The sequence below is a fragment of the Homarus americanus genome, unplaced genomic scaffold, assembly GCF_018991925.1.
Source record: "Homarus americanus isolate GMGI-L3 unplaced genomic scaffold, GMGI_Hamer_2.0 scaffold5589, whole genome shotgun sequence".
NCBI lineage: Eukaryota > Metazoa > Arthropoda > Malacostraca > Decapoda > Nephropidae > Homarus > Homarus americanus.
This window is the reverse complement of record NW_024736650.1, coordinates 2,581,732-2,601,182: the sequence shown is the minus strand read 5'-3', so window position 1 is coordinate 2,601,182 and position 19,451 is coordinate 2,581,732. Positions and strand designations below refer to the sequence as shown.

At 38.7% G+C, this 19,451-nt stretch overlaps 1 protein-coding gene across 1 annotated transcript; it reads right to left on the bottom strand.

Moving 5' to 3' along the window:
* Positions 1-806: 806 nt before the first annotated feature.
* LOC121872276 (alpha-1-macroglobulin-like) lies at positions 807-18,256 on the bottom strand (the record flags this gene model as incomplete). Its single annotated transcript, XM_042374949.1, is given in 12 exon segments — positions 807-959; positions 1,176-1,350; positions 2,955-3,134; positions 4,206-4,481; positions 7,309-7,446; positions 8,934-9,155; positions 10,527-10,629; positions 13,658-13,818; positions 14,690-14,806; positions 15,072-15,310; positions 15,620-15,786; positions 18,112-18,256. Coding segments are annotated over 12 exon segments (2,002 nt in total), but the record flags the coding sequence as incomplete, so codon positions are not given.
* Positions 18,257-19,451: the final 1,195 nt, after the last annotated feature.

Sequence of the window (19,451 nt, the reverse complement as noted above, 5' to 3'; positions counted from 1 at the left end):
TAGTTTAGTTGCTTGATTCACCCTCTGACCGTGGCCCGACATACACACCCAGGTCCTTTTCACATTCAGTCTCTATTAATGCAGTTTCTTCATCCTGTTGGGACATGTGATACGCCTCCTTACTGTTGGTACGTCCCAGGTGCATCCTCTCGCTCTTCATGACATTGAATCTTAGCAGCCATTTCCTCGACCATTTTTGAAGCTGATAGAGATCTTTCTGTAGCTCTTCACAGAACAGAACAGCCTAGTCCCAACCATTGTAAAAATTATCAATAACTTGTAATAAACCAGTGTATTCACTCCCAGTAAACACTACTCCTTGCACTGTCACTATGTTGAAATGAACTGTAGTTTGAGCTTCTCCCCACCTAGTTATTATATATCATATTTGTATCACTTATGTTACTTGTATATTATTTGTAAATCAAGAGACCCATTCCCCTTCCGGCTGCCATGCTCTTTCAATAAACCGTTAATTATTATTATTTTTTTATCACACACACACACACACACACACAGTAATGTAATGACATCTTTGCTATTTGTCCCTGAATCTAGTGGGTGACAGAAGCTATTTTAAGTCAATTATTATTGAGCTAACTGGTCACCTGGAAGTGCACCTACCATTAAATTATATGAGCTTCTGTTGAAGGAAAGAGAGGTGGTGTTTAGTGGTTAAGTTATTTCATTATGATGTGACTAATGACAAGATATATGTGCTGTTGACACCTATCATAGAATTGAAGAAGGTATTGTACAGAATATAATTAATACAGCTCAAGTGACATCGACTGAGATGGTCTTACCTTGTTCAGCCTGCCTTTGACAATACTTCGTGTCATCTGACTGAGCATTTTCCCACTCAAGAATCATGGAATTCTCGACTATTTTAAATATTTCATCCACAGTAAGGTCATCATTCTGGGACGACAGCAACTCAACACTCTTGTCCACTACGCCTGGTAAGGGAGATGGATGAACATTTAACTCTTGTGTGCCCATTACAGAAGGTATATTGCACACTTTAGTTCTGGTGCTTTAAATTCCAGAAGCCTCTCATCTGGTAACCCCCGGATCTCAAGCATGCTGGATGAATGGTCCCACACCTATACGAACATCACACAACACTATACAGTATGATGCCTCCCTTAGAAAAATTAAACATAATTCCTCACCAAGGCTGCACAAAGACTGAGGTTCTGCAGACAAATTCACATTAACGTCTTCCCCCGGCTGGACCCTTGAGTGCGACCATGCTAGGTCAACTTTGTTGTTATAACACTTGTGTATTTCCAGCTCCTTAACATCAGACACCACCTCACCGTCGTGACGGATGTACCACACCACCACCTGTGACAAGGATACAGTAAAATTAGTATTATCAAGTTGAATTATCAATAACAATTGCTTTAATTTATAAGAGTAACTAATAAGATTCCACCAATGACAGTGTCCACCTTCAGAAATTTGATACTGTACAGTGTGTCTGGCAGCAGATCACATCACTTTATGGATCACTGTAAACTATGACAGTTCCTAACCTGCTCAACGGTTTACTTCTCAAATGAACACAACTTTCCATCTAACTGAGGTCCATAGAGTACAGTACATACTGTCTACCCTAATATGCATTGTAGGATGGATTTTCAATTTAGAAACAACCAATACCTGTTTTACTCTACACCATTAACTCTGAACCTTTCACTACTTTTACAACTGCCTCTTCGCTCCTTTCACAAACACCAATACTGTATCATCGTCCTACCAACTATTTAATATTACCAACAACTCAACAACTCAATAAAAATTCAGTTGGAGATAATATCACAGAACCTTGTCTATATAACTCCGTGTCTGCTCCTTAATATCTCCAACTAAAGTGTGGCCGTCTGTTACTCTTCCCTCCACTCATTGGTCACCCCCCCCCCCATACAGTATATCGTAATGAGGTAAAGTGTGTTCAAGTGTGGACCTCAATCTTAAATATGTAGTTGTTTTGTTACAACCTGCTGCAGCCAGTCACTCTGCTTGTAAACAGTTTTGTTACAACCTACTGCAGCCAGTCACTCTGCTTGTAAACAGTTTTGTTACAACCCACTACAGCCAGTCACTCTGCTTGTAAACAGTTTTTTTACAACCTGCTACAGCCAGTCAATCTGCTTGTAAACAGTTTTGTTACAACCTACTGCAGCCAGTCAATCTGCTTGTAAACAGTTTTGTTACAACCTGCTGCAGCCAGGCACTCTGCTTGTAAACAGTTTTTTTACAACCTGCTGCAGCCAGTCAATCTGCTTGTAAACAGTTTTGTTACAACCTACTGCAGCCAGTCAATCTGCTTGTAAACAGTTTTGTTACAACCTGCTGCAGCCAGGCACTCTGCTTGTAAACAGTTTTGTTTCAACCTGCTGCAGCCAGTCAATCTGCTTGTAAACAGTTTTGTTACAACCTACTGCAGCCAGTCAATCTGCTTGTAAACAGTTTTGTTACAACCTGCTGCAGCCAGGCACTCTGCTTGTAAACAGTTTTGTTTCAACCTACTGCAGCCAGTCAATCTGCTTGTAAACAGTTTTGTTACAGCCTGCTGCAGCCTTCGAAAAGACAAGCAAAATGCAATACTGTATCTTAAAAGAATTGCATATAGCATTCATGACTCATAAAGAACAATGCACAGTACTTTACCTGATTGAAAACAAAAGTGGATCCCACAGGCATGATTGCCTGTTAAAGGCATTGTGGATACAGCACAGTGTGTACTGAGCTTTGATACAGAGAAAGGTGCTGTCACCGTCACTGTAAAGTTAAGCACTAATATTCAGCTGGGTGGACTATGACTAGTTGAGGAGGTGAATGATGGCCAAGACAAAAGTCCTCTACCTTTGAGGAAACTCTTTCGGGTAACAACAAAAATTTTAATATTTTAAGGCATAGCAGAACCACCATTTATTTTCACATACCTTTGCTAGGGGTGAGACTGTGGGTAAAATACTGATAGGTATTTCAATAAATCCTCTGACAATGTTACTGGGAGGTGGCGGCAAAGGTTCTACCAACCGACCTTCATCAAGAGGCAAGGAAGTCATAAGAAGCTCATACTCTTTTGTGTTGGAATACTGGATCTGTCCTCGTGACACAACCTGCAGTAAAAAAGATCATGTTTAAAATGGGTATTAGTATATATATATATATATATATATATATATATATATATATATATATATATATATATATATATATATATATATATATATATATATATATATATATATATATATATATATATATATATATAATACTGTTAAAAGAAATAATTGTCCTAAGGGCAAACACATAAATGGAATATACATTTCTTTGTACATACGTTAAAATGTACCCCCGGCCAGCAAATGTTATTCGCAGATTTGGCGATTCGCGGCCATTTTGAGAACCAAACCCTTGCTGACAGTGTATCATGTGCTTAATGATGGAGCAGCCTCTCAGGGTGCTTCCCCTGAGATCAGGCCAGATTGTAAAACTCTCATCTGGTACCCTCTGTTCTGCCAGCCAGCATGACAACCCATAAATGCAGCAGAGACCAAAGAATAAGACAGCTCTGGTGATACCAGTGGCCAACAGTCATATTTGAAGTGAATTTCACAGCTGGATGCCCTTCCTGTTGCTAACTCACTGGACTGTATGTAAAGGACTTCCAAGCTGGCAAGACAGGGTCACAACTCCTTGGTGTAATGAAATATTACCGAAGGTATTAAATATCATTGTAGTCAACCAAGGAGGAGACTGAGGTGTACAATAGCTGGCGCTGGACCTTTTCAGTTTAGTTTACCTGAGGGATAACCTTGACTTCTACCTTCACTTGAGGATGATTATTGCAGTAAAGGAGATCTAACTAGCCCCAGGACTTATGTCGGGTTTCCTGGTCTAGTCCAATGAGCTGCCTACTCAACAGTGGGTAACCATAAACTCATTTTGATATATTTCTAAAAATTATAAACTTTATTTTCCCTAATATTATTTCACAAAATAAATTACTGTTAAACTTGAATACCTCCCTGATTTTTCTTAAGTTACCAAAGAAAAAACAGTCACATAGATAAACAAATAATGTGGAATGTCTTAAAATAGGAGAAATAACACAATCTTAAATCAGCCAATAGCTATTAGACATCTCTAAAAAAAATTACCAAAATCATCTTCCAACAAATTCATACCTGAACTGTAACATTGGCTCTGGCCTGATTGACTGCAGCATACAACACTTGGATCACATGCTCTCTTGAGTCCCCTGTTTGACATGCTAAATGGCCCGCAGGAGCATAGATGATGAGGGAGGATTGTGATGGGGAGAAGTAGCTCTTCATATTGTCCACGCTGTATATGTATTTAGATTCAGACATGATATCTCTGTATCGGTATAAAGGTGACTCGACGTAGTCAAAGGATCTCAGTGCTGGCATTCTGATGGCCTGGTACCTATTAGATTTAATCTGAAAATCGAGAAATAAAAAAGCATCTATTAATGGCAAGTCTAAATGTTTAAAAATATAAAGATCTATTAAACAGGATTTGTATATGCTTGGTATAAATAAACTCAAAGCTAAAATTGTCACTTAAATTAGCACTAAACATTTATATTCTAACCAGAACTCTTAAAATATATACAAAAAACTTTACATCAGATTAACATAGTATATTACAGCATCTGTTAAGCAGGGACTCTAAGAGCTTATAACAAGAATGGAAGGAAAATGTCTTATTAAGAGAAGGCAGCTTATATTAAATGTTCTCTTCTAAATGTGTGAGTGAGTAATAATGGCGCCCATCAGAGGTGTAGACTGACTGTTAAGGCCACAAGGAGTTCTTATTGTGTTTACTGCACAGGTTGTATTTATTACCATATTTTATGACCTGTAAGATACATTTTTTGTCGGAAAATGACAAAAATATCAGTCTGCATTATACGTACAGTGAAGTTACAGCCTCCCATACACACGTAAATCCTCCACGTGGTGTCTCTAGTAAGCTAAATTCTACCTCGCCCAACTCCAGAATTAATTTGTTAATACTTATTTAAACACATTATACAGTAATTACTTTTAATTAAATAAGAAAAATTATTGTAAATATGAAAGCTGTATTTATAACTACAGATGATGATAATATGAGACGATTTGCATCTGTACAGCAGACACCCAACTCTTCAGAGCCAACAGTAACCATTCCTGAACTCTTACAAATGTTTCTACTGTACTGCTATCTATTAATGTCATACCTGCAACCTTTATCTTTACACGTACAAATATCTGATACAAATGAAGATTTACAGATAATTCTCTTTCCACGATTACGTCTGTTAACAACAGTGGTGGCATTGTTGCCAAGTTAGACTCATCCCTTTTGCCACATCCACCTACCACTCTCACTACCTGGCCAAGCTGTGAGGTGTTATGGTTATCTTTTAACTCATAATTTTGGGTAGATAGTATACATAAATTTCTACATTTTATATCCATTTATATGCACACACAATTCTATATACCTGTACATACAGTGCAAAAAAAAGGAAATAAACTTTTCTTTACTCATTAGAGCTAGCAGGCTAAGGGGGGGTAATAGGAGAGAGTGGGGTGTGTGGGGGGCCCGTTACTAGGGAGACAGCAGAGGTAACATTCCAGCTGGGCTGCGTTGCTCTGACAAAGGTTGAGGCCAAGCAGCCAACATCTATGCAAATGGCAGTTGCATTAAACTTTCATTTGGCTTTTACTTAATAGTTTTAGCTACCTTATTTCCATGTAGATAGACTGTATGCAAATGTTGCTTGAAGGAGCACAATTGTTAAATAACACAAGAAAACTACATGTTGTGGTATGTCTTATGAATGCTGGGAAAGGAGGTACCGGGAGTAGAATTTGCTTCAGCCTTTTGACTTTCCATGCAGGCTGTTACTTTACACCTCTGATAATATTCCTTGTGTGTTCTATATTTCTTTTTCAGTATATTATATATTAGTTTTGTATTTGTGATCATAACACAAGACTCAACACTATAGCTACACCCCTTAGCCCTCACCTTACTGCTCCAGGCCAAGCTGTGAGTTATCTCATGGTTATTTCCCCACTTGTGCATCTTATATGGCCGTGCATCTTATATGGCCGTGAGTCCTATATGGCCGTGCGTCTTATATGGCCGTGATATTATAAGTGCCTTATATGGCCATCTTATATGGCCGTGCGTCTATATGGCCGTCTTATATGGTCATCTTATATGGTCTTATATGGTCAGGCGCTCTATATGTGCGTCTTATATGGCGTATAGGCCTTATATGGCGTCTCGGCCGTGCGGTTCTTATATGGCCGTCGCTCATATATGCGTCTTACTCGTGCGTCTTATATGGCCGTCATCTTATAGCGCGCGTCTTATATGGCCGTTATATGGCCGTCTATATAGTCCTATATGGCCGTTATATGGCCGTGCATCTTATATGGCCGTCCTATATGGCCGTGCGTCTTATATGGCCGTGAGTCCTATATGGCCGTGCGTCTTATATGGCCGTGCGTCTTATATGGCCGTGCGTCTTATATGGCCGTGAGTCCTATATGGCCGTGCATCTTATATGGCCGTGCGTCTTATATGGCCGTGCGTCTTACAAGTCATAAAATACATTAATTTGTTAATAGTACAGTACTGTAACACACATACAGTATATCAATCACTGCTGCTATAACACTGTAACACAAAAGACTCTCAACTAACACAAAAGACTCTCAACTATATTTATCATTTAACACCACTTATCAGCTTACTGGCCATTCGGACGGTTGGTCTATCCAGTGTTAGAGGAAACCTGTAGTGAGGGTCACACTGGGGAACACCCTCCTCATATGTGGCCGGCCCAGGCAGGACTTAACTCTCGACATATTAGTGAGAGACTTACACGTTACCGCTAACGGGTCTAATATCCTGAATGATAAACAGTGTGGTGTAAGATGCTCGGCTATGGACGTTCATCACCTATTAAAGAATAAGGTACAGTACAGGCAACCCTCTTTATCATAATGGGTTAGGTTCCTTGACAGTCATTCAAATCTTGAATATTTGGATAGTGATTATAATAAATGGGAAAAATAGGATTCAGTTCCCAAGTAACAAAAATGCCAAATATTTTTTACTTTTGTCGTGAAGTTTACTGTGTTTTAGTGTAGTATTCTGGTGGTGTACACAATGATCAATAATATACAACCAATAAGAAATCTCAACTTATCCAATTACTTCAAAAACATTGTTTATACAGTTGGACATAAGATGTAGACTCACCACAACAGTATCAGCTGTAGAGGTAATGAATTCCAGGATACCATCTGAAGGTGTAAGGATGGTTTTGCACGTTGTAGAAACACAAACTGTCATTGGTTCACCTCCAGCAGGAGAACCATCAGGAAAAGTTGCTTTAACCTGCCAGAAGATGAAGCAGTTCTAAATTCAGTAGAAGAAGTACATGTAAATAGTGTATACTGTATATGTATTTGAAAATAGTGACAAGTTTTTGCTGACTAAATATTCCTACTGTTCAGTATTTTATAGTTCTTTTGAGGACAATAGAAATATTTTGTGTTTTGTAATATTTATAAGATAGAAATATGATATAAATGTGACTTCAAGTAAGAACTGTGTGTTGCAAGTGTGTCAACATCACTTTGCTCTCACTATGGGGCTGTGCGCAGTAGCTTCAAACAAGACACCTTTCGTTACTCCACACTGTCCATCAACATTCCAGACAACTTTTCAATTATTCTTCAATGAAAGTATAATGTAAGTACATACTTATTAACCCATTTATATGGTGACAATGGATCTGTAAAAAAAAAGTGATTTTTACCTAAATATGCCCGTGTGGGGGTTCAGCGGGTCTTACAACACCCAGGGTCTAGGGGTTAAAGAAATCAAAGTTGTCATTCAAGAAACAAAATATAACCAGACCAAGATCCACTGTGAACCAGTGGTAGTAGGCAGCTACCAAACAGGGAGGTACTACCGCCTGGGAAGATATTGGAAGCATAATGTGTTGTCTCATGGTAGACTCTGCTGCCATTTGGCATCACGAAAATTGTGACCAAGTCCCAGGTTGCTGATCTGACTTTCTGTCTCGTTTAGACACAATTGCAGGGTCTCAATTGTTTCTCTTACTTTGACAACACAACATACTGTGCATACACCATTTCTCACTAGTACTCTTTTTTCATTTTTGTATATCTTTATGGTTCTTTATTATTATTATTAGTAGTAGTAGTAGTAGTAGTGATATTATTATTATTGTTATTATTATTTTTTAATTTTGTATTTATTAAAATTTTAATGACTGAACTAATTATTATTATTACATTTTCGCCCCCCAGGCCCCAAAGTGGGTCAGTGACCTGTGCCCAGGTGGGCTAATCTCTGAAAAAAAAAAAAAAAAAAAAAAAGATGACCATCCCACTAATCTCACAGTAGTATGTGAATGAGACGTTGACAGTTTGACTGTAAAGTGTGACTCCCGGCAGGATACACAGATACTGTACAATGCTTAACACACTTCACGTGGTGGAAAAGAGACAAACCAAACACATTATTTTATGCCATGCTATTTTTTGCGACAATCTGTCAGACGAACCAGGATTAAGGTAAGTGGGATTAACTTAATGATTACATTAAGCAAACAGTAATGAGTTGGTTTACAAGAGTGAAATATACTAACTCTTGAACAGGGTTATTTACAAAGCCTCAAGACATAATTACTGAAAACTTATTTTCTTGTTATAAAATAGGAATTGTAAAAATATCCAGTGGGGAGAAGGCAATGGGGAGTTATATTAAATATTCTTAATTATAACATCAAAACCACAGCTACTGTGCAGTACCATATTAAACATCTGTTGTAAAACAAAATAAAGCCAACAAACCCGTCCAGTGAAGGGCAGATTTGGTTTTCTGAATTTCTCTCTTCCAACAGAGGTAAATGTTATTGCCTTGCGGTGAACCACAGCCTCTGTCTCACCACTCATCTCCAGTCCCGTCCCATCTTCCACAACAACTGCTATTAGAACCAACTTGGAGAGCATTACATCATATGGTCCCGGGATTAAGAAACCTGAAAACACCTCAATGCTTTTACAGCCAGGTTTCTGTGAGGAACAAGTTATTATTAGTTACATCATAGTTCAACTTTATTTTTGACACAATGTTAATATACAAAGTTGCGCGTGATCCAGGTATATGCTGATAACCACAAGGAAAGAAGAAAACACGAAGTTCCCAAGCGCTTTCGTGTAATTCACATCTTCAGGGGTGAGTACAGACTGTACTCACCCCTGATGATGTGAATTACACGAAAGCGCTTGGGAACTTCGTGTTTTCTACTTTCCTTGTGGTTATCAGCACATATATATATATATATATATATATATATATATATATATATATATATATATATATATATATATATATATATATATATATATATATATATATATATATATATATATTATATACTGTATATAGTTCCTCATGTAATAAGATTAACATTGGCATTATTCTGGTGGGTGTATCTAATAAGTAAAACAAAAGCTGTAGCTGTAGGAAATATCAAAGTATTCACAGATTACTTCACTCATCTTCTGTTAAATGCCAAGAAATATTTTACTCAAAAAATTATGATGAATATGTTTCATAAATGGGAAAAAGTCTGTGATTGCAAATACAATGTTAACGTTACTTTTGCAAGGGCGGATCCAGTGGGGTACTGGGGTCCTGGGGGTCCCCCCTTTTCATCAGAAAATTCTAATACTTTTTCTTTAATGCAGTACTGTATTATACTCAGGCGTTATTGTATAGTAAAAAGTATTTACCATTGACTTCAGAATATCTCTTAATATCAAGTGCACATGGCTTCAAAATGGCCTCAAAATGGCCATGATATTGGTCAGACTTAAAAAAAAATTCGGGGAGACTTACAGCACCCCCCCTCCCCAAAAAAGCTGGGTGGGCTCGCTGCGCTCGCCATGTTCCCCCACCCACAACTTTTTGGGAGCCCTCTTTTAAGATTCCTGGATCCGCCCCTGTTCTGGGTGAGGTAGGGTATAAATTTCGCTGGGTTGGCCCGCAGAAAAATTCCTAAATCGTAATGCGGCCCATGACTGAGGAAAGTTTGCCCATGCCTGAACTAATGTATTAACATCCAGTAATTTCAGATATAAGGTTAGGCAGGCTGGGCAACACTGTCAAGGGAGCCACTGCAAAATGGAAAAATTCAATTTTTTCCCCATGATATTCTCTGTTATATTTACATAACACTACGAGGAACTCCACCTTTAATACCTGTATATTATCTGGCTATCACCAGGTAATATTCTTCAGCTCAGAGGGGAACCATTACACAAAGATTTAAGGGTTCATCAAATATGGCAGGAAATACAGTACACCCTGCATGTGATTTTTTTTATATACAATACTGTATTATTCACAGAGATAAAGGCAGACAAGAAAACAATACATACCGCCATGAAATCTGATCTTAATTTTAAAACATCTCGTCTTCTATTGTTTTGGGATTTGATGTTTAGAGTCACATTCCCCTTCACAGGTTGACCATACGTGTACCTGAAGAAAAAATCGAGAATACAATTATTCTGCTGCAGAGAAATATTCAGATTACTGTACAATTATCTTACTATTTCTTATGAACAAAGAGTTACATTATCCTGGTCAAATGAGTGGCCAAGGTGATGCTGTTTAGAATACCAAAGTCATGACAAAACATACACTCCATGTTAATATTCTTTCCATTCAAAAATATCTAAAGCAATATTTGTTTCAGGAATTAAATATTATAACATTTCTCTATATCCTAAATACAAACAACACCTCAAGACTCAAACCCAAGGGATGCCACACTTTCTCTTGAACAAAATATCTCTTGAACAAATTTACCTTTCCTTCCATTCCACTGGTCATGTGTGCCAGCTTCTCAGTTACTGTAGTTTGTTGATGTTGAAGAAGAAATAAAGATGGGAACACTACTGTACACCACGGACCCATGCTTCATCAAATTGGTTCCTAATGACCTAAAACTTGACTGACAGATTTTGACCAACATTTAACAGGACTTAGCAGAGAGGTTTTCAAACTTTTTCTCACCAGTACTCCATAAGTTATAAGACCATTACCCCCAATACTAAGACACTGAATATACAGTAGATTGGTACTACATTAACACTAATTCAATATAAAATGGTACAGTACTACACTGGATATTGTAAAATCAGATATAGATCCACACCCATCTCTCAAGTTAACTATGGTGGATTATTTAAATAAAAAAATTATACAGTACAGCAAAATTATTTGTATGGCAGTGTTAAAGCATATTTAGTGCTTGCAGAGAAGCTACTCTCATAATTATTGTAAATACAACATTCAATTTATATGCCTCGTGAATTAAATCTGGTGAAATTAGTATATTCTATATTAATGTTTGCCAGCACCCAATGTACCCCCTGGAAACCCTCCTGCATTCCCTTGGGGGTTTGTAAGCCCCTGATTAAGCCAATCACCTGTGAAAGCTTTGTAGAGTTGTTTATAACTGCCTGCAAGATAACCTAAATCAGCAGAAATCTGTGGCAAGGAATATCTATATCAAGGTTTACAAAGTCTGGTTATACACTTCCCTCACAACCTTTCCTAAAAAAGCAAAAATAAATAAATAAAAAACAATCTTCCTGGTACTGTACTCCTTTTTGGTGTATAAAATGTTGGTGGCAGAGCAGTAATGCATTTATCTCTCACTGCTGTGTCCGAGAACAAAACAGATGCAAGAAGGGTGGTATCCAGTGTGACCCTACCAAGCATGGCAGGGTTCCTTCATGCACAGTACAGTACTCCGGTTTCCTCCTGTACTAACACTAATCAATAAAGATCGTATTTATTTTTTACGGGATTAGGCCACCAGGGCACAGGTCAATGACCCACATCAGGGCCTGGGGGCAAAAATATAACAATAATAATAATAATAATAACAATAATAATAATAATAATAATAATAATAATAATAATAATAATAATAATAATAATAATAATGTGAATAATAATAATAATAATAATAATAATAATAATAATAATAATAAGTAAATAAATTAAAAAAAAGATCAATACTGTACAGTAAATCCTCAATAACTCGACATTTGATAACTCGGAATTTCATATACAGTAACTCAACATAGATATGGTCTCGGAATGTATTAGTAAAACTCGGGCAAGGGCGAGATATATAAAATTATCTTGGAAAATCTCGGCCTATCTGGCCACCTGCATCCCCTACCATGCCTCTGTGTCACCTACCATGCCTCTGTGTCACCTACCATGCCTCTGTGTCACCTACCATGCCTCTGTGTCACCTACCATGCCTCTGTGTCACCTACCATGTATCTGTGTCACCTACCATGTATCTGTGTCACCTACCATGCCTCTGTGTCACCTACCATGCATCTGTGTCACCTACCATGCCTCTGTGTCACCTACCATGTATCTGTGTCACCTACCATGCCTCTGTGTCACCTACCATGCCTCTGTCACCTACCATGCCTCTGTGTCACCTACTATGATGCTTCATTCTTCACCTGCAGTGCTGGTAAGTGTTACTTTTTTACATTTAATAATTACATGTACTACACATAAAGGATCAATAATTTTTTATTGTTGTATTTTTGTAGGAGGGATGAAGTGCCTCAATAAGTCAGAATTTGGGATAACTTGGCAAGGCCAGAGCCCCATATGTGCCGAGTTATTGAGGGCTTACTGTAGTGATGAACAATATACAGTATGTGTCTTGTGTTTTCAAAGTAAGAGAAATAATTGAGACCTTCAATTGTGTGTAAATGAGGCAGAAAGTCAGATCAGCAACCTGGGACTTGGTCACAATTTTCGTGATGCCATATGGCAGCAGGGTCTACCATTAGACAACACATTATGCTTCCAATATCTTCCCAGGCGGTAGTACCTCCCTGTTTGGTAGCTGCCTACTATATATTGTTTAGAAAGACTGGCACAGTACATATATCTACTATATATTGTTTAGAAAGACTGGCACAGTACATATATCTACTATATATTGTTTAGAAAGACTGGCACAGTACATATATCTACTATATATTGTTTAGAAAGACTGGCACAGTACATATATCTACTATATATTGTTTAGAAAGACTGGCACAGTACATATATCTACTATATATTGTTTAGAAAGACACAGTACATATATCTACTATATATTGTTTAGAAAGACTGGCATATATATCTACTATATATTGTTTAGAAAGACTGGCACAGTACATATATCTACTATATATTGTTTAGAAAGACTGGCACAGTACATATATCTACTATATATTGTTTAGAAAGACTGGCACAGTACATATATCTACTATATATTGTTTAGAAAGACTGGCACAGTACATATATCTACTATATATTGTTTAGAAAGACTGGCACAGTACATATATCTACGATACGTATATTGTTTACAAAGACTGGTACAGTATTTACATCAAATGAAGTCAAGCTTAAGTTTAAATCAACACTACAGATTTGCTTAAGGTTAGATGCTCTCCTTATCAGTGTGTTGTAAACTCACTTTGCACAAACAGTGACATTAAACTTCTCGTCTGATCCCAGGATATAACTGGGAGGAGTCACAGTAACTTGGAAGCGGGGCAGTACATAAGCCTCCACCTTGAAGGTTCGAATTACTGGCTTTCCGTTGCCAGGTGGACTTGCATGGATCATGTATGTTCCCTGTTAAGTTAAAAAGTCTTACAAGTTGGATACTGGCATTTACAATTGGTAAAGATGTAGCAAACTGGGCAGCAAAGGGAGATGAAGATACAGGGACACAGTGGTTTAAACAAAGATAAAAACAAGGCAAAAAATATTAGATTCAGACACTGTCCATGTAAAGGTAGACTAGAAGGTCCAGTAAGAGGAGCACAGTAGATCCTGGTGATACTGTAGTAGCATGCTTACCTCTCACTACTGCACCTTGGGTTCAATCCCCGGGTCAGATATAAGAAGGGTGTTATGCAGTGAGACTCTACAACATGGCAGCATTTCTCTGGGTACTGTACTCCAGTTTCCTACTGTAGTAACACTGGACAATGTAGACCAAACTCATCAGGAACAAGGATGGGATTAAACTAACCAGACACTTCTTAAACTCAACAATTAAATGAATTAAGAAATCATTAACAACATTACCTCAATCTTCTAGTACCTGGTTGCTGTTCTAAAGCACTGTGCCATACATATAGTATTTTTCCACTTTCTTAAATGATTCATTATCTACCTTATTTAGCAACGAAATGATGAACACGACAAGCATGTTACTATTATGCCTCCACACATCTCTTATGCTCCTGTACTATACAGTACATCTTGGTAGCATCCAGTATAACATATCGTATATTAGCCCAGTACTCTATGCTATTTTCAATAACAAATTGCAGTTTGTACTCCAATACAGTATTTATTCCTCATCTAGCTGAGTTCCTAACCTAACCTAATGTGCCCTACTTTCATCCTTCAACTTCTAAACATTCCTCCAGCTTGATTTTTGGGATAAGTTTTTTGTACGATAAGCTTTTTGTATCATCATTACCTACAATCTTACCTCTTCGGGCTCATCCGTAAGTCTCAGGGATAAGTGTATAAGTCCGGCACGATTATCTACGTCCGTCCACTGAGCAATACGACTGCCAGAAGGATTTTCCACCCATACATGAGGGTACTGTTTATAATGGAAAATAAAAATTACTGTACACATAACAACAAATAAGTTTTTATTCTTTATTAGGTCAAATAAAGTTATACTGTATATGGATTAATGAGATGAATGTATTAACGTCATATAAGTATAGTAATTTGGTTTCATAAATTTCTCCATCGAAGTTCAGTTATAAACAACAATATTTTATATAGTAGTATTGTACTCATAGTATGTAAAAAATAACAGACTTATGGAACACAGTATAATGTTTTACGTCACAACACACCTTATCGGTGGAAACCTTCAGAAAAGGTCCCATCAGCGTCAGGACTCTGAACTGTACATCCTGTTCTGGTTTATACAGGAACTTGTCGGTCTGGATGAACGTTTTGACAATAGGATTTGCAAATTTTATCTTTTTCTCATAAGAGACATTTTTCCCGCCCAAGTGTCCTGTTATTTTCAGGAAACCACGATTGCGTTTCATGACAGGGACGATCACTCTGTCGCATAGTTCAGTTTTACCTGAAGATCACCACACATATTAATTAGAATACTGTACAACCTTTATTATCTGTACCAATTTATTCCTGTATTGTGTATACTGTAATATATATCATGTATACTGTATTATATAACAAGTACTGTATTATGTATCATGTACTGTATTATGTATCATGTATACTGCATTGTGTGTCATGTACTTTATTGTGTATCATGTACTTTATTATGTATCATGTACTTTATTGCATACCTTCTGTACTTCAGTCTAAAGTCCATGAGTAAAATAAAGCCAATTACTACTATTGGATACAGTACAGTAGAACACTTTACCTGGAGGCAGGCTGATGGTTCTGGTAGGCACAATAGACTTATCACCTCTCTTATTTGTGACACCTGCTGTTATTACATTATCTGGAGAGGTGCTGTTGAAGGTGAACACACACACTTGTACTGTTTCTCCAGGAGTCCACTTACGGGGTGTGGTCACAATGTAGTGGCTGTACCAAAATAAAGACTCATTAAGCCATTGTACCTGGACTGTTAGCAAATGAGAAAATGTTAAAAGATGCAAAAAAACATTAAATAAAAAAATATGCATATATCAATTGTGGTTCATATACAGTAGAAGTCATTTTCTATTTGAGGATTAATCAGTGTGGGCTAGAAACTTTGGGATAAACAGCAAGAATGTCCTCAAGCACTCCTGATTCAATGTAATAATTACATAGTTCATGAAACAATAAGCCAGGTACTTCTTGTCACAAAATTTGTCATATTTACTAATGCTACGACTACCAAGTCTCTCTGACTGTGCTGATAGACTGGCCAATGAGGCATGCAAGAAAAAAAATGTGGACCTTGACCTTGGCCTGTCCAATGCTGTACTTAAAAACATTCAAGTGAGAATCATGAACTGGGTGATATATGGTACTGGGTCACCGCTGCCATCAGTGATTACAGGAGGCAGTCTACACCAGTACATAGTAAGTCTTGTGTGATACTGTTTGTTACCTGCACTAAGTACATTGTATACTGCACTGTCCATGTACATTGTATGCCTGTACAATCTAAGTACATTGCATACCTGCACTGTCTAAGTACATTGTATACCTGCACTGTCACATGCATATATCTATCCAATTTATATCTAGAGGCACTTGAGCACCATATACTGTGCGGTACAGTATAGGAACACAACTATGGAGGTGTGTGTGTGTGTAGCTGTGTGTGTGTGTGTGGGTGTGTGTGAGTGTGTGTGTGTGTGAGTGTGAGTGTGTGTGTGTGAGTGTGTGGGTGTGAGTGTGTGTGTGTGTGTGTGTGTGGCTGTGTGTGTGTGACTGTGTGTGTGTGTGTATGGGGTGTGTGTGGGTGTGTGTGTGTGTGTGTGGTGTGTGTGTGTGTGGTGTGTGTGTGTGTGTGTGTGTGTGTGTGTGTGTGTGTGGGTGTGAGTGTGTGGCAGGTGTGTGTGTGTGTGTGTGTGTGTGTGTGTGTGTGTGTGTGAGTGTGTGGGTGTGGTGTGTGTGTGTGTATTATTGTAGTGTTTAGTGTAAGAAAAGTGTTGTAGTGTGGTGTGAAGGTGTTTAGTGTGAGTGTGAGGGAGTGTTTAGTGTAGTGTGAGGAGTGTTTGAGTGTATGAGAGTGTGAGGGAGTGTTTAGTGTAGTGTGAGGGTGTTTGAACCTTGGTGTGAGGAGTGTTTAGTGTATGGTATGAGGAGTTTTAGTGTAGTGTGAAGGAGTGTTTAGTGTAGTGGGAGGGAGTGTTTAGTGTAGTGTGAGGGAGTGTTTAGTGTAGTGTGAGGGAGTGTTTAGTGTAGTGTGAAGGAGTGTTTAGTGTAGTGTGAGGGAGTTTTTAGTGTAGTGTGTGTGAGTGTTTAGTGTAGTGTGAAGGAGTGTTTAGTGTAGTGTGAGGGAGTGTTTAGTGTAGTGTGAGGGAGTGTTTAGTGTAGTGTGAGGGAGTGTTTAGTGTAGTGTGAGGTGTTTAGTGTGGTGTGAGAGTGTTTGGTGTGAGAGGAGTGTTTAGTGTAGTCGTGAGGGAGTTTTTGGTGTAGTGTGAGAGTGTTTAGTGTGTGGTGTGAGGAGTTTTAGTGTGGTGTGAAGGAGTGTTTAGTGTAGTGTGAGGAGTTTTAGTGTGAGTGTGGGGAGTGTTGTTTGAGTGTAGTGGAGAGTTTTTAGTGTGGTGTGAGAGTGTTTGGTGTGATAGAGTGGTGACAGTGTGAAGGTTTTAGTGTAGTGTGGGGTTTTAGTGTGGTGTGTGTGAGTGTTTAGTGTGGTGTGAGTGTTTAGTGTGTGTGAGAGTGTTTAGTGTAGTGTGAGGAGTGTTTAGTGTAGTGTGAGACAATTATGAAGAGTGTTTATTAATAGTGTGAGGAGTGTTTGTGTAGTGTGAGGGAGTGTTTAAGTGTGGTGTGAGGGTGTTTAGTGTGGTGTGAGGTGTTTAGTGTAGTGTGAGGTGTTGTGTAGTGTGAGGGAGTGTTTAGTGTAGTGTGAGGGAGTGTTTAGTGTAGTGTGAGGGAGTGTTTAGTGTAGTGTGAGGGAGTGTTTAGTGTAGTGTGAGGGAGTTTTTAGTGTAGTGTGAGGGAGTTTTTAGTGTAGTGTGAGGGAGTGTTTAGTGTAGTGTGAGGGAGTGTTTAGTGTAGTGTGAGGGAGTGTTTAGTGTAGTGTGAGGGAGTGTTTAGTGTAGTGTGAAGGAGTGTTTAGTGTAGTGTGAAGGAGTGTTTAGTGTAGTGTGAAGGAGTGTTGTGATGATAGCTCTCCATCACTCACCGACAAGTACTGAAAATTGTAATAATAAAACCTCTTAACACCACAAGTGCTATACTGACCTACAACACACAGAGACAAGCACAGCGACAACACTTATTTGTAGGATCATAGGCGGAGATGTGGCCGCCATACCTGCAGCTACTAAACCTGCACAATTACAAATCCTAGATGTTGGCTCACTGACGCACAAATAACCACTAACAGACTCACAGGGCACAGAACAGATAGGGACTGACTGTGTGGTGTGTGGGTGGGCGTTCAGTGACTCTCCCCCACCCACCCACCCACCCCACCCCACCCCACCCACCCCTACAGTTGCCAGAGATTTCATTAGACAGGATAATAAATACATCAGCTATGGATAAGGTCGGATTAGGTTATGGGTAGGGTAGGTTAGGTTTAAGGTAAGGTAGATTAGGTTGTGTAAGGTTAGGTTAGGTTAGGTTAGGTTATGGGTAGGGTAGGTTAGGTTTAAGGTAAGGTAGATTAGGTTGTGTAAGGTTAGGTTAGGTTAGGTTAGGTTATGGGTAGGGTAGGTTAGGTTTAAGGTAAGGTAGATTAGGTTGTGTAAGGTTAGGTTAGGTTAGGTTAGGTTATGGGTAGGGTAGGTTAGGTTTAAGGTAAGGTAGATTAGGTTGTGTAAGGTTAGGTTAGGTTAGGTTATGGGTAGAGTAGATTGGGCTATGTAAGATCAGGTCAGGTCAGGTAAAGTAAGGTTAGGTTGTCTCGATAGGGTTGTCAAAATCTTTCTTCCGTTGTGCCATTATGGTCTCACATAAACTGTAATAAAACAAAATGTACTCAGCTGACATAAAAATGAAGTGTTTACAGCACAATAACTACGCCTCACTCACGTCTATTCACATTAGTTGTGTATCATTTATCAATTCACATCGTAGATAAATTTGCTAAGGTTATAATTATCTCAATAACTTGCCAGTTTGGGGGAATATTAACCTGGGAGGGTAAGGGAGAGGCAGGGAGGGGCAGAGGGGAAGTAAAGGGGGCAGGGAGGGACGGAGAGGGAGTAAAGGAGGCAGGGAGGGGGAGAGGGGGGTAAAGGAGGCAGGGAGGGGGAGAGAGGGGTAAAGGAGCCATGGGGAACAGAGGGAGGGTAACAAATGTAGGGAGGGACGGAGGGAGGATGAGACGGGCAGGGAGGGAAAGTGAGGGTGAGAGGTAGTGAGAGAGAGTAAGGAACACTAGCTAAGTAATGTGTAGGGGCATGCTGTGGTGTGAGTTTATCAGGAAGGGACCCGTGTACCTCACTGGCTCAATCACCCACGCTGTCACTCACTCACTGTAGTTATATGAGGCCCCCCAGTAACTGCTCTCCACTATTCCTTAACACAGATGTATGTTGTTGACTTTTACCTTTATCCTCTTCACCACTGATCGG